The sequence below is a fragment of the Schistocerca serialis genome, chromosome 6 (assembly GCF_023864345.2).
Source record: "Schistocerca serialis cubense isolate TAMUIC-IGC-003099 chromosome 6, iqSchSeri2.2, whole genome shotgun sequence".
NCBI lineage: Eukaryota > Metazoa > Arthropoda > Insecta > Orthoptera > Acrididae > Schistocerca > Schistocerca serialis.
The window spans coordinates 208,408,117-208,424,574 of NC_064643.1; the positions used below are offsets into that span (position 1 = coordinate 208,408,117).

The 16,458-nt window shown below is 37.6% G+C and overlaps 1 protein-coding gene across 1 annotated transcript in view; it reads right to left on the reverse strand.

Moving 5' to 3' along the window:
• Window positions 1-16,458, reverse strand: part of LOC126483634 (dedicator of cytokinesis protein 9) — a 344,753-nt gene that overhangs the window by 262,679 nt on the left and 65,616 nt on the right. Inside the window, exon 8 of the mRNA XM_050106687.1 lies at window positions 5,898-6,073. Within this exon, the coding sequence (XP_049962644.1) occupies window positions 5,898-6,073 (176 nt within the window). The remainder of the gene's footprint in view (window positions 1-5,897; window positions 6,074-16,458) is intronic.

The window sequence follows — 16,458 nt, forward strand, 5'->3', positions numbered from 1 at the left end:
GTACTGTCTCCTGTTTCACAATATTCCATATAGTTTTAATCTAATTATCTGCATTATTAATTTTTGTAAGAATGTGGGAATACAAGTTGTGTCAAATCTTGACTTGTTCTGGCCTTTGTATGAATTTCAATTTTGCTCTCTCTCTCTCGAGGTTTTAATCTCTTTAGTTTTCCACGGCTTACTTTTTTTTTTTCTTTTCTTTTTTTTAACGGACTTTCTGAATAACATTTTAGGAAAGCTAGTTTCAAAATTGTCACAAATGTACTATGGAATATACTGAATTTCACATTAACACCTCTTTCTATATATCACACATTCCATAGTACCTCTTTCAGCTAATTCTTAAAATACTGTATCCAGGTCTCATCCATAAGCCTCGCAGTTTTGCACAAACATATTCAGAGCTGTAAAGTGCCACATTGTTTATTTCCATTAATTGTGCATCATGATCAGATAGACCATTAACAACTGGGTACACATTGTTTTTAGCCTGTGCACTGTCTATGAAAATGTTTGAAAATTCACTAGTAAAATTAGACTGAAACAACTACACGATGAGTCCAGTTCTTTTTCCCTTCCACAAACTTTTAAGAAATCTACACTGTACTCTCCACAAATTAATAACTATTTCTTCTTGTCTGACACATAGTTCAATCATGCATCTAGACTCTTCAAAAAATACTGAAGGGGAGGGGATCTGTAGACTGTTACAATTACAGGAGAAGTATTTTGCAGAAACAACTCATAAGCACATGCTTTAGGTTCTGATCTAAACAAAAATTCCTTGTTTCAATATTTTTCACTTATGTCCAACTTCACACGTGTTACAACTCCTCTTTTTTGCATTCTAACACTACACGAAAATGATGCCAATCTATCATCCCTGATATTTAGCTTCTCTATCCCTGTGGTTACATGACATTCAGAGAGATAAACAACATCAATCACTTCAGAATTTTATAAATTTTCTACACACAAGCAGATCATCTACCTAAATTTTCAGCCCCCTTACTTCTGATGAAACAACTACAGTGAACCCCCATTTTTTAAAATTTTCATGACACCCATACTTAAGAACCACAAAACTGAGGAAAATGCAGAGTCGAATAAAACATTAAAACACCCAAAGTAAGAGTAAACACATATGTAATTGGCGTACATGATTAAAAATTGTATAACACCTGTACAAGCAAAGGAAATTAAATGTACAATACAATATTTAAATAATAATTTGTAGAAATGAATTTCATCAGTTCTTAAAACATCACAGATGTGTAAAAGCAAGTGAAAACGTGTCAAAAAATTGAAATTGGTATCCGAGTACAAGGTAATTGAGCTATTTTCTGACATGTTATGACCACAAATTATCCTTTGAAATATGCTATGCGTAATTGAGACATCATTCCTTTGTGCTCACCCAAAAAAAAAAGCAAAAAAAGAAGCAAATGGTCAATTAAACAGAGGTATGGTGAAAGGCATCAGAATCTCACATGTGGTGGTGTGTGTTTTCCTTCTATAGCCAATGGCTGTTTAATTGGGTGGGGTAGACTTACAAGTCATGTACACACTACTAAGCTTGAAATATGTTTACGGCTACTTGATGTGGACACCTTTTGGAAACATCTTTTGAATCTCAGAAACATCTACCCACAGCAGTGTCAGTACTGATCAAAGGAAACAATATTTCAGGTCAGCTACTGCATGTCACCATTGCACAGCACACATGTATGTTTGCATGTCACATTGTGTGGTCTGTTGTATAGAGTCGTTAGGTGTTCTGTTTTCTCTCACTTATTAAGTTTTTCTGGGGAAAAAATGCAGTGGACAAGACAGCAGACTGTTAAGTTGTTATCCTTGTACCAGGCTGATGGATGCTTGTGGAATATATGAATTAAGCAGTACAAGAACAGCATTAAAACAAGACGTTCTGCAGGAAACTGCTGCTACATTGGGTAGAATACTATGAAAGACTGCGTAGAAAGAAAACAAAGTCGTCCATCGTAGCTTGTTTCAAAATGTGAAATAAATACTAAAGGCTCTGGAATGACTCTCCTATTGACAAAAAACTAAGACTAACAGCACGTCTCATTGTAATTCGTTTCCTGAAATTTCTATATTTTTTTTTAGGGAACGGTGATACCATATTTGCCAGAAACTCAAAAATGTTATATGATATCCAAGTGAAATTACAGAAACTAGAGCTGCCTTCCATACTCAGTTCCCATATACATCAAGATTTTTGAAACAGTTGTTCTTTAGTATGTTTTTGCTCACCAAAGAAGACTGTATCCAAACCAAAAAATCAATTTCTAACCTGATTTTATCAAACATTACCAACTACTATACAAACTCTCCATCCAAATAATTTTGTAGTTTTAAAACCAACTACGAAATTTTTTGATAAACACAACCTTAGTCCATAAAACTACTAAACACTGAGAGATGCTTATGGCCTTCATGTCATAAGTCAAGATAAATAAATAAAAATAAAAAAAGAATGAACGACCGACATCTTTCATTTTGTTTGCATGACCCTTTGAGTATTAGTAATGCAGCAGCAAATATTACAGTTTTCTCATCGACATGACACGGCAGACAATCCGAAAACAATGCAACAAATAGCATTGCAGACGATAAAAATACACAAAGAAATGTTTGCTGCCAGTGTGGACAGAAACAGAGACACGAAACAAAACCAGAAACAGATGTGAAACACTGTAGGAAATAATGTTTGCAACAGAGACATTTCCAGTGGCAGTGTGGATGCTGCTTCACATTACTTTTTGCTGTTGTGATATCACTAGTGGGCTTTTAACTACTGACTTTTGTGAGCACTTATGAACAATCCATGTGTGATCTTTGATTATTCATTTGCCTCATACTGTGTGACATATGAGTGCAGTATGCCATCTGAAAGAAATGCTGGTTGAAAGTACCATACCAAAAATACATCACACTTATCATTAATTGTCAATTAATAAAGTATCAATGATTACAATATGTCAATATTTTTTCATCTTATCATTGTTATCACATTCATTATGATAATAATACAATATGTTCTGCAACATTTGATGTTGTACACATTTCTGTCTGTTTAAAGAATGAAGGATGAAATAGATATTGCCTGTTTATTTCTGAATGTGTGGTGATTTCCGAGTGTGCAGTTACACAAATAACTTAAAGAGGACTACTTACATTCATGTGAGTGAAACAACCAGCAATAAAATTCGTATTGTTCCTTGTCACAAGTACTTCATTGTTTATTTCTTAATATGTGCTGATTTCTGAGTGTGACATTAGACAGGAACGTAAGAGCACACCTTAAACTGCAGCAAGTGAAATGATGAGCAATAAATTTCATATTCTTCCTTGTCTCAAATGTTTCGCATGATGTGCAATCACAAATATAATCCCCAAAGAATTCTTGCTACAACTGAGATTCTCCTGTCACTAACACATCCATTAACATAAAATTGACGCTCTACAGCGATCGACAAATCGATAGCCTCATTCCTGATCGCCTTCACAGTGCCACCACGTCACGATTATGTCACTTCCCGCGAAAAGTAGTGTGAAGCGTATTCAACCAATTATCATTGTGCAGTGAAGCTAAACATTGCAAGTTGTTTTGGCAATGCCAATTGTAGATTATGCCAGCATTTCCTCTCTCACACCTCCCCTCTACACAATGGCCAGAAATATTCTCTTAACTCCATCACTTATAACTTGTTCAGTTACATAAAATGCAAATAGGAAGAAAATGGGCAAAGTCCAGCAAGACATCAAATAAGAACATAGAATTGAGTTAACTTTGCTAGAAAGAAACTTAAAAACAAGGAATTTTTAGCATTGATATTATGGGTTTTTCACAAGGACTACGAATTTATTGTATAGAATCGGGAAAAATGTAAAATCGGAGGACACAGAATCAAAGTTCCACTGTAACTTTATTTTTCTGGAATCTGCTGCATATATTATGGTCCCGGTCTGCCCTATGTTCTTTTGAGACTGTCTGTCTATAACGTATAAAATGTGACACTCCTGACTCGAGTAGTCACAGACATTCTGCCTTGTGTGCTTTTGGCCCCTTTACACTTTCCATAAAATGCTTCACTAATCTGCCCTTCCCCTTTCTATTCAGGTGCAGACCATAATTTGTATATCCCCATCCCCCAACTGTAGCAACATGTACAACACAGATATATGACTTGGTTCAAAGCAATCCATTCAGCTCGTCGTTTCCTCAGCTGACAGCTCTGTTAACTCAGGGCTGATCATGGCACTGCAAAATCTCCACAAACCCTTACAAGTGTGAGCTGCTGCTGCTCCTATTTTCTCCAGATCATCTTTAAGACTACCTAAGTAGCCAGATAGACTGTTTCCCACTCCTCCCACTATAAGTACCTGAGCTTTGTCATCCAAATCTCTGCACAAAACCCCTGTGTTCTGTGTCACCTGGCTAAGGTTAGCACCAGGTTTCACAATGTTTGTGACCTCATATTATACACTTATCTTTTCACATAGCGTCTGGCCTACATCTTCCCTTGACTGCCAACTCACAATATGACTTTTTCCTTTCTACTTGGCTTTTCTATGGACCTATTTTGCTCAAAAACTGGTTGAGGCTCTTCTCTATTTCAAGTAACAGGTCAAACTGATAACAGGAATATGAAATATGATAGCCAATGTTTACTCCTTCTGCATATTACTTGTTACCTTTTCCCAGGGCCCACTGTCGCTTTTCCCAAGAATGCAAACACCCCAAAATATTCACTGAATGTAAGTTTTAGATCTCAGAATACACAAAACAAATGAAACTTTAAAAAAGCATGGTTTTTTAACTACAATATTAAAAGACATTATTTGAAAATTATGAAAAGCACTGTAAAATCAAACAATGGAAATGCCAGGTAGGAATATCAACACTGTAGAAAAGGCAGATAGCTACTTACCATAAGGAGCACACATTAATTTGCAGCCAGGCACAGTTAAAAGCTTTCAGCCGAGATGCTTGAGTTGGCGATTGTAGGTGCATGAGGTGTGCTTGCTAGTTTGTATGAATGGTGTGTGTGTTTCTCATTTGTTGATGAATGCTGCGGCCAAAAGCTTTATGTAAGTGTCTTTTAATTGTGCCTGTCAACTTAATGTGTGCTCCTTATGGTAAGTAGCAATCTGTCTTTTCCCATTTTGTTGAAAAGCATTGTAAGGTATCCAAAACATAGCATTCCACACTGTTGGTGGTGTCAGAGTGCTTAGAGAATGCAAACCAACAACCACAACTGACTACTGCCAAGGTGTGAGGAGTCCAACCCTACGATTTTAGACGTATTTTTTATATGCATACGTAATGATTGTATTTGTAGCATAATACATGAACATTATACGGTATTATTTTTCACCTTCTAAATAAGTTGCAGACGAAAATGGATTGGAGTGGTATCACATTCCTTAGGTCTACTTCAAATAAGTTAGCTGGCAGTTGCTAAGGGTATTTATAAGCAATGAAAAAAAAGCCAGATAGGGTAATTGTACACAAGCAACATAACTTACACAGTATTTTTGTGTTTTTTACATGGTTATAGATCCCAGAGGATATCCTCATACGGGATTTGCAGAAAATGGGTTACTTGTCTATATTAGCACGAATTTCATGTCTTAGACAGATCCCATAAACAATAAACAAAATGTTGAGAATAATGGCTGTTAATTTTATTAAAGCCTCAGACTCCTAGAAATAAAGACATATTATGTTATTAGTACATGTTAAAACGTTCACCGAAAAAGCATGTACCAGTAACACTTGTGAGCTAAAGGTCTTTGTTAAACAATTTCAATCTTATGAGTAGTTATCAAATGGTCTCTCGTAAATACAAAGAAAATTTAAATAGCCTCACCAATATGTGTGGATAAATACTAAATAATCGACGCCTATTTTCTTTTCTAGCCAATGATATGGATACATCAGTTTCACGAGAATATTTAATCAGTTGAGGGTTCATACTCTGCTCCAGCCCTTTTAGTGTACCATACATTTGAACTGGTTGTGGAGAAGGAGGCTGAGCATTATTTGCTGCAACAAAATAAACATTTACTGATTTAAGTTTCTTTCTACAATAACAGTACAATTTTTCCTGTAAAGCTGTAACACATGATAAGGCTTCTTAAATATGACAAACCACAGTATATGGCACACATCTACAGGTAAGAAACATACTTCATGTCAAAGAACTTTACTAGGAAATGGTGCAACAATATGTAAAACTAGCCACTTCATGAAAGACTGTAAACAATATTTGATGGACCATATGCACATGATTGAGTACTGGGTGACAAAAAGAGGATGTAAGTGGTATGCATGAAAACATATTATGTCATGTAGTGTTTTATTAGTTCACAGACTCACTTGCTGGCTTCCATAAAAACACTATTTATGTTGGATAAAATAAAGTTAAAAATTTTCCCCAGTACCTTAAGATATAACTCAAGACAGAAAAACACCACAATCATGAACACAAGGATGAATATATCCATCGCGTTATAGATGAGAGAGAATTTCAAAGTCTGGGCATAAATGATAATTAACTGACATAAACAAATAAATTAAATATGGAAGACAGAAGAAGATAGCAGGCAAATAAAAGACTACAAGATATAAGGGAAGATGGAACTAAAGAAAGTAAGATATGTGGCAAAGGCGCACCCATGCAAGAGCCAAATCATTGAGAACATTTTCTAAATAATTTGAAAAAATATGAACACAGAGGGAAGCTAACTAACATTGGTAAGTACCTTCCACAATCCTAAATGAGCTCAGTCACATAATAAAAATAAAACAGAATAAACATATAGTATAAGAATTTACTTCATTTTACAAGTCTTAATAATGGGTGAGGAAAGAGGCAGGCACTAGCCATGGTCTATTAGTGGGAACCAGCTCAGATTCTTCTGAAATAATTTGGGAAAACCACTGAAGCAAAAATCAGGGTAGCTGGATCAGGTGAACAAGCCAGAAGCCCCCTACAGTTAATCCAAAAAATTACCAATTTACTATTTCAGAGGCTTGTACTTTTTATATCAAGTGTCACGATGCATTTCAATGGTCATGCCATCTTCATCAAGTGGATTATGATGTTTTGAAATTGAAAAAACTACTTGTGGCATACACATATTCCATTTACGTGGCAAACAGTATTATGGAAGGAAGGTTATGTTTCATCTTGCACTGGTGAAGTGATAATCTGCATAATTGAAAAGGGCTGTAGACATTTCTATCTGTATGTAGAAGCTGTATTTACTGTGTGTATGGAATAATACTTCTTGCTGTATACATATATAGTGCACCACACTCTAATTTTTGCAAGTGTTACACTGAAAAATAAAAACTATCACATAGGCTCTAAGCATTGGCGAGAGATACATCAAAGACAGTGAGACATATTACTATTTGGGAATTCTTAGTTCTAAGTAACAATACAGTAGCATGGAATTAATGATTTAATTATTTCTGTTTTAAAACAAAAATGAAACTGTGATTAAAATCAGTGACATGGATTTTCAGATTTTGACAGGTTTATATTACTGCATCATTTACCTCAAAATAATTAAAAGCATTATTCCTTTGCAAATTACAAGTAGAAGTGTACAACATAAACACTGTTTACAGTTCGTAGATATATTTGAGAAAACTATTAACAGGTTGGTTGAGATGGATTGAATTTTTCCCTTTAGCCATTTTGGTCCAATCTTCTTGCTGTGTACAAATATATCAAGCTCTTCAAACAGGCTCATCTTATGGTTGTATTTAATTTATGCAGTATTTGCAAGTTAATGTTTATGTTTTCATATTTGTGTCCTGTGTATTTGATGTGTCGTTTAAACTGGACATTAAAGTTATGTCCAGTTGTCCTTTATATGGAACAAGACATTTAATATGAACACCAATATTGGGTTCGAGCAGATCTCAGCATTGCTCTTAATACTGTGGGGTAAGCTGTGGCATAACTTATTGTTAGTGGAAAAGCTGTTACAATACTGTAATATTTAAAGGTGTAGGCAATTTCTCAAAAAATGTTTCATAAATACAGGATACCTACAGTGGGCATTTTATTTGGTTTATTATTATTTTTCTATTTTCTTCACCTTTCTTTCGCACTTCATCGGATAAATTGTCTATAAGTGAAGGGAGTTATCCATCATCTGCAGCTATTTGTGCAATGGTTCCCATTTCTCTGTGTTGTTTTTCCATCACTTAGTGGAGTTTTTTTTTCCTTTGTGTATCACTGATCTGTATGCTGCTACCATATGAGAACTGGGCTGGTATGAAGAGTGATGTGTACTATGAAAACGTACAGCAAGTGTGTCTTCCAGTTAAATGTCCTCCAGTTATGAAGTAAATATGGCTTTTACATACAGTCAGAAATGTTTGTAAAACCTTCCAATTCTGCAAACTGGCATTACTGTTTCTTCACAACTGCAAGACAATATGTAACCATCTTTCCAAATCGCTGTCTGCCAAATAGATAAGACACATGCATGTCACAAATAAATTCCATTGTCTGTATTAATTAATTCCATGTGGCTCAATGGCCTGGTGCAAGTATTTCTATTGGATGCCACTACGGCTACTTGAGTGTCCCTAACCCACACCAGTTACCCAACCGGAGAAAGCAGTCATCCAGTTTAACATGGAATATGAACCAGATGTTGTTTCTGCTGTAAAAAGTCTTAATCCATATGAAGATAATGGTATGACTATTGAAAAGTGCAGTGGTGTCTAAAATTGAACTAAAATCAAAGTGGCTGAAGGAGTACACTTATAATTTTTTTGTGCAAGCCAGAATCCTCTTTACATAAACGGCTTCTGTGTGTTCCAATACATTACAACTGTAACACAAACAAATAAGCCTAAAGTAACAACAACAATTTAGCCTAATGTACTCATATGTGAACACTACTGCTTTGCTACATTAATTTCAATAAAATTCATTCCCATAAGAGAATTAAACCAATCGTAAGTACTCTTGCAGGGGACAGAAGGTGTCTGCCACAAAAACTTGTGGTTTGTCACAAACAAGCTCTGGGCAGCAGTTAAGGGTGTGCTCACAATGTGAAGATCAAGGCTGTCTTGTTTCCATTGACTGGATGCTGCTGTTCATTAAACTTGTGTTCACAGCAAAAAACCTCATAAGCAAATACTTTACGAATCCTTGGCTTCCTAATAAAGGCCTGCACGAGCTTTGTGAATTAACACCGAGTATGGCCAAAATGGCTAGTCTTAGGCTAAAAATATTCTTTCTGTCTGGACTGAGTTGCTCCAGCCCGTGTCATGTCAAGGGATGAAATTGTGTGAAACAGAAAAGTTCCTATGTATCACTGGTACTGATGATGGACAACATTCTAACTGTTAAGGCAGGTGTGTGTGTTCCCCTTCCACAGGACATCCTGAATAAGTGCCTTCCCCGAAGGCTTGCTATCCACCTTCAGTCCCAAAAATGGTAAAAAAGATAAATTTTAGTGTGAATACAGAACTGTGCTTAAGAAATGGAATACATTCTGTTTTGGCACAGTTAATAATCAGTCTACTAGTTGTGAAGCAAGAGTTTCTTTCCAGCATATAATTTGCTATATTATTCAGCCAGTGAACTGAAAAAAGAGCTATACACCTGTCTACTAGGACTGAAGGCAAATCATTAAGTATATCACAAAAGCAGCAGCTCTGGTATGGAACACTGCTGAACATCCCATGTTATAATATCACAGTCAGATAGCCAGATGTTCCTGACAGCCATGAACTAATTTGCTCAGTTTCACAAAATCCTGTAAAAAAAACACATACCTCAGTCTTCTTGCTACATCAAGTTAGACCAAAATCTCACATTTTTAGTGATTGCCTTCACCGCTCTCATCAGGAATAACTGACTGACATTATTGCTGCTAAATGTAAATCCTTTAGGAGTAAAGGAGACCACTCACTAAAAGCAGAAGGGTTATCAACCAGCACAAAAAAGACTGAAAACTTGCTAGCTTTAGAGAGAACACACACACACACACACACACACACACACACACACACACACACACCCCTACATTGTATCTACTGGATGCACAATTCCAGGAGTGCAGTGTGGTATGAGCTCTAGCGTGGGTGGAGGTTGTGTCAGGTAATATGGTAAAGGGAGAAAGAGGTGGGAAGCAAGAAGACAGTTTGTGGGTGAGTAGCAGGTGGCTTGAGGGGAGGCAGCTGGTTTGCTAGCTAGAATTGTGGGAAGGAGGGACAGCAGATGCACAGGCCAGGCATGTGATGCACAGGTGTTGGAGCTGATGAGGAATAGTGCACAATGAATGTAATGGGGAGTGATGAGTTGGGAGGTGATTATATAGTGGAAGGGGAAACTGTTGGATACAAGGCATAAAACAGTGGAAGGGGAAACTGTTGGGTGCAAGGCTTGGCGACAGTCGGTTAAAAGAGAATGAGGCTACGATGGTTCCAGGAGCAAAGGATGTGTTGCAAGGATAGCTCCCATCTGCATAGTTCAGAAAAGCAGGTAGCTGAGGGATTGATCCAGATGACTTATGGTTGTGGAGCAGCCACTGAAATTGAGCATGTTATGTTCAGCTGTATGACGTTCCACCAGGTGGTCTATTTTGTTCTTGGACACATTTTGGCAATTGCTGTTCATTTTGGCAGCCAACTGGCCGATTATCATACTAACAAAAAGCTGTGCTGTGACAGCTGAGTTGGTATATGACATGGCTGGTTTCACTAATAGCCTGGCCTCTTATGGATTAGAATAATCCTGTGACAGGGATACAATCTCTGTGGCAAGGGGTGAGTAGGGTGAGGTGCATAGCGATCCACTGGGATGTTGTGCAAGTTGGGTGGGAGACAGAGCACTAATTCAGGAGAGGTGAGAAGGATCTTTAGTACGATGTCCCTCATTTCAGGACACAATTATAGATAATCAAAGCCCTGATGAAGGATATGGTTCAGATGTTCCAGTACAGAGCGATACTCAGTGACGAAGGGGCACTCTTTTGCAGATGATTCTTGGCGTGTGTGTGTGTGTGTGTGTGTGTGTGTGTGAGAGAGAGAGAGAGAGAGAGAGAGAGAGAGAGAGAGAGAGAGAGAGAGGATATGGCACAGGAAATCTGTCTGCACACTAGGTTTGGCAGGTAATGCCTGTCTGTGAAAGCCCTCGTGAGATCTTCAGCATATTGGGCAAGGGAATTCTTGTCATTACAGATACATTGTCCACAGCTGCCCAAACAGTATGTGATTGATTTTTTGGTGTGGAGGGGACGGCAGCTGTCAAAATGAGTGGACACATCACAGGTGGAGGTCAATGTCCAATGCTGGGACAAGCAAGACCATGTGAAGCAGGTGGGCGAGAAAGTGCTGAGGTTGTGAAGGAATGAGGATAGGGTGTATTGCTTTTGAGTCCAGATTATGAAGATATCACAATGAACCTCAACCAGACACAGTATTTGGGAGTTTGGGAGGCTAGGAAGGCTCCCTTTATATGGCCCATGAAAATGTTGGTTAGGAGGCACTCTCCTAACCACACATTTGTTTATATATCTTCTACTCAAAACAAGAAGTAGTTGTGCATCATGATACAGTTGGCAAGGTGTATGAGGAAAGTGGTAGTGGGTTTGTAATCTAAACATTGGGAAAGGTAGTATTCGACAGCGGAAAGGCCATGGGCATGAGGGATGTTGGTGTATGGGAAGGTGACATTACCAGTGATGAGTAGGGACCTAGGAGGTAAAGGGGTGGGAATGGTAGAGAGTCGGTGAAGGCAGTGGTCAGTATCTTTGATGTGAGAGGCTAGGTTTTGCCAACTGGTTGGATATGTTGCTAAGAAAAGCAGAAATTCAGTATGAGCACAATAATAGCTACAATGGAGCATCCAGGATTGCTGGGTTTACATACTTTTGGGGAGCATGTAGACGGTGCATATGTGGGGTGTCAGAGTGAAGAGGAGGATGGACTTGGAGGGAGAGATTATGGGATAGGCAAATAGATTTGTGTAGAGACTGAATGTTATGTTGGACTTCTGAGATGGGAGCATTATGGCAGAGCTTTTACGCAGACGAGTCAGCTGGCAGAAGCCACCCCTCCCTCTCACATTCCTAGCCAGCAAACACTCACTGCCCCCTCCAAGCAGATAGTTATCTACCTTAAAGCTCTCTTTCTGTCTCCCACCTTTTTCTTCCACTACCCAACCCATCTGACACAACCCCAACCTCTCCCTAGTCCACCTGCCGAACTGCACTCCTGGGATTGTGCATTCAGTCATAACTATGTAGGAGCACAAGTGTGTGTATCCGCGCGCGTGGTTTCAGTTCTCTAAGACTGCAGACGTGTGTGCAAGTTGTGCTTGTGTAAGTGTGTGTGTGCGCATGTGTGTGTATGTGTGTCTACTGCTGACAAAGGCCTCCATGGCCAAAAGCTATAACTGTGTGAATCTTTTTCTTGTGCCTATCGTGACTCAGCATCTCCGCTATATGGTGAGTGGCAACTTTCCTTCTCTGGTATTGTTACATTCCATCCTGGATTTTCCATTGTTTGAGTTATATTTATTTGTGAGACTACACTCAGTAACAACTGATTTTTCTAAATTACAATTTTTAATGGACCACGGTGTGTTCCACACAACATTAAGGAATTGTATGGATTGACCAGTCAATATGTCATTGAACTGGCAGCATCTCATTTTCAGTAAGAAAACAGGTATTATGCCTTTTCTGCCAAGTACCCTACCTATTTTGATACGTGTAACCTCAAAAAAAGGGAAGGGGCTACACTCACTGAGTTGCTTGTAACCCAGTGGGAAGCAGTTACATCAGTCAGCTGTTTCTGGTGAAGCTGATGGAGATTACTACTGAAAGCTTAAGTTTTTACTGTAAGTGGCAAGGAGACCAAGAAAATTTTATAAAAGCCTGTTGCCATGAGATACTTCATTCTCACTTTGTGATAGGTGAATGGCAAGCCTGGGTCCAAGGCCATTTAAACAGCTTCTGTGACATGTGAGGCAGAAAAGAAATGCATGTCATGTTCAGGAATAATATTGCAACATGCGAAACCCAAACTCCAATAAAACACACACACACACACACACACACACACACACACACACAAAAAAAAAAAAAAAAAAACTGCTGTCCAAAAGCTTTATTTGTGAGAGTCTTTTAGTTGTGCCTATCTGCAACTCAGCATCTTCACTACAAGGTGAGTAGCAACCTTCCTTCTAATAACACAGATTCAAATAATTTACACTGATTCCTAGCTTCCAAGATTCCTCAGTTGTAAACAATTGTTTAAGAGCACCCTTTTCCCGTTGAAAAATTAAGGGTGCATAAGTTCTGTTGAAGATCAAGGAAAGGGGCTAGTACGAGTTTTTCACTCTGGTGAAACCCCTACTTTACGTTTTTGTGGAGTCCAGACTTCAAAACTGCAAAATTTAGGAAAATGCAAAATTGTGGAAAACATTAAACTCCCCAAAATATTAGCAAAAATGTATGTAATTGGCATACACGATTACAAATCATAATCTTCAGCAATAAATTGTATAAAATCTGTATAAGTGAAGGAAATTAAATGCAAAATACGAAGTATATACAATAGTTTGTGGTAATGAATTTTGTCAGCTCTTAAAAAATCATGGATGTGCAACAGCAAGTAAAAACTCATCAAAAAATTGAAACTGGTCCTTGGTACAAGGTAATCAAGTTATTTGCCGACATGCTATGACCACAAATTATATGTCAAAGCATGTATTTTTGAGACATCCTTATTTTGTGTTCAACCAGAAGAAGCAAAAATTGATGGAAATTACGAATTAAACCAAAAACTGAAGTGCAGTGTAAGGCACCCGAATCTATCATGTAGTGGTGCGTTTTTCTTCTGTAGCCAATGGCAGTCTTATTGGATCAAGTATACTTCAAGCCAAATACACACTTAGCTTGAAACAAGTTTGCGACTACTTAATGTGGACACCATTTGGAAACATCTTTCGAAACACAGAAACATCTGCCCACAGAAGTGTCCTTACAGATCAAAAGAATCAGTGTTTCAGGCCAGCTACCACATGTCACTGCTTTATGATGCAAGTGTATGTTTATATGTCACATATTGTGTCATTTGTTGTATACAGTTGTTAGATACTCTAGGAGGGGGGGGGGGGGAGGGGAGTGCAGTGGATGAGGCAGAAGACTGTGAAATTATTATCGTCGTACCACGATGACGACTGCTTGTGGAACATAAGAATCAAGCAGTACAAGAACAGTAAAACAAGATGCACTGCAGAAAACTGCTGCTAGAGCTGCTGGTAGAATACCAAGAAAGATTGCGTCGGAAAGAAAATAAATTCATCTGTAGCAGCATGGTTCGAAATGAGAAATTAATACTTAAGGCTTGCGTAGGAAAGAAAATAAATTCATCTGTGGCAGCTTGGTTTGAAATGAGAAATTAATACTTAAGGCTTTGGAATGAATCTTCTGTTGACAAAAAACTAAGACTAACAGCATGTTTAGTTGTAATTGCTTTCCTGAAATTTCTATCTTTTTTTTAAGAAATGGTGATACCATATTAACCAGAAATTCAAAACTGTTAGATGATACCCAAGTGAAATTACAGAAACTATAGCTGTCTTCCATATTCAGTACCTATACGTAGGAAGTTTTTCCCACAAGTTGTTCTACAGTATGTTTTTGCTCACCAAAGACTACTGTATGCCAGTCTACAAATTGATTTCATATAACTAATCCAGTTTTATCAACCATCATCAACTACTATAAAAACACTTCATGAAAATAATACTGTACTTTTTTACACCAATTACGAAATTCTTTGATAAACACAACCTTATTCTGTAAAACTACTAAACACTGAGAGATGCTTATAGCCTTCAGGTACAAATTACAGTTTCCTCATCTCTAAACATAACATGGCACATAATATGAAAACAATACAACAAATAGTGTTGCAAACAATGTGAATACACTGAGATATGTTTGCTGTCAGTGTGGACAGAAACAGAGGCAACAAACAAAGCGGTAAACAGATCGAAACAATGTAGGGAATAATGTTTCCAACAGAAATATGTTTTCAATGGCAGTGTTGATGTGGCTTCACAGTAGTTTTTACAGTGGTGATGTCACTAGCGGGCTTTCGACTACGGACTTTGGACAGTGCATGTAAACAATCCCTGTGTGAATTTCGATTATTCATTTCCTTTGTAGCGTGTGACATATGTGTATGCAGTATGCCATTTCAAAGCAATAGTGCATTCAAAGTAGCATATCACAAATATGTCACATTATCATTAAGTGTCGTTGATAAAGCATCTACTATGTAAGGCGACAAAGAGATTTTATGATCACTAATGCACAACTAAAGATTCAGAGGAGTAAGCTGTAGCATAATGGCTAACGTCGTGGTTAGCTGAGCTTGAGTTTATAGGTTCGCAACTCGCTAGATGCCAATATTTTTTCAACTTATCATTGTTACCACATTCATTATGATAATAATACAAGATGTTCTGCAATATTCGATGCTGTATACATTTCTGTCTGGTTAGAGAATGAAGGATGAAATAGATATTTGTCTGTTTATTTCCAAATGTGTGGTGATTTCCGAGTGTGCAGACATGCAAAAAATCTAAGAGGAATAATTACATTCATGCAAGAGAAATAACCAGCAATTAAATTCTTATTGTTCCTTGTCACAAATACTTCATTGTTTATTTCTTAATATGCGCTGATTCCTGAGTGTGATATTAGACAGGAACATAAGAGGACAGCTTAAATTGCAGCAAGTGAAACGATGAGTAATAAAATTCATATTCTTTCTTGTCACAAATATTTCTCATGTTGTACACTCACAAACACATTTCCCTAAAGAGTTCTTGCTACAACTGAGATTCTCTTGTCACTAACACATCCATAATCAACATCAGCTTGACCTATAGCAACTAACAAATCGATAGCCTCGTTCCTGGTTGCTTTCACAGTGCCACCATGTCACGATTATGTGAGTTCCTGCAAAAAGTAGTGTGAAACATACTGAACCCATCATTATTAAATGGCAAAGCTAAACGTTACAAGTGCCATCATTATTAAATGGCAAAGCTAAACGTTACAAGTGATGTTGGCAATGCCACTCATGGATTATATCAGTATTCCTCTCTCATGTCTCCCTTATATGCCAGAAATATTCCCGTAACTCCGTCACCCACGGTGTGGACCTTCTGTCTTTTATACCACTTATAACTCATTCAGTCACTGCAAATGCCAATAGCAAGAAAACTGGGTGAAGTCGAGCAAGAATGTAAAATTGTGTAAAGTTTACTATGTAAAAACAGGGAATTTTTTTAGCACTGATATGGGCCTTTCAGAGGGACTATGAATTTATACTGTAGAATCAGGAAAAACATAAAATCAGATAACATAAAA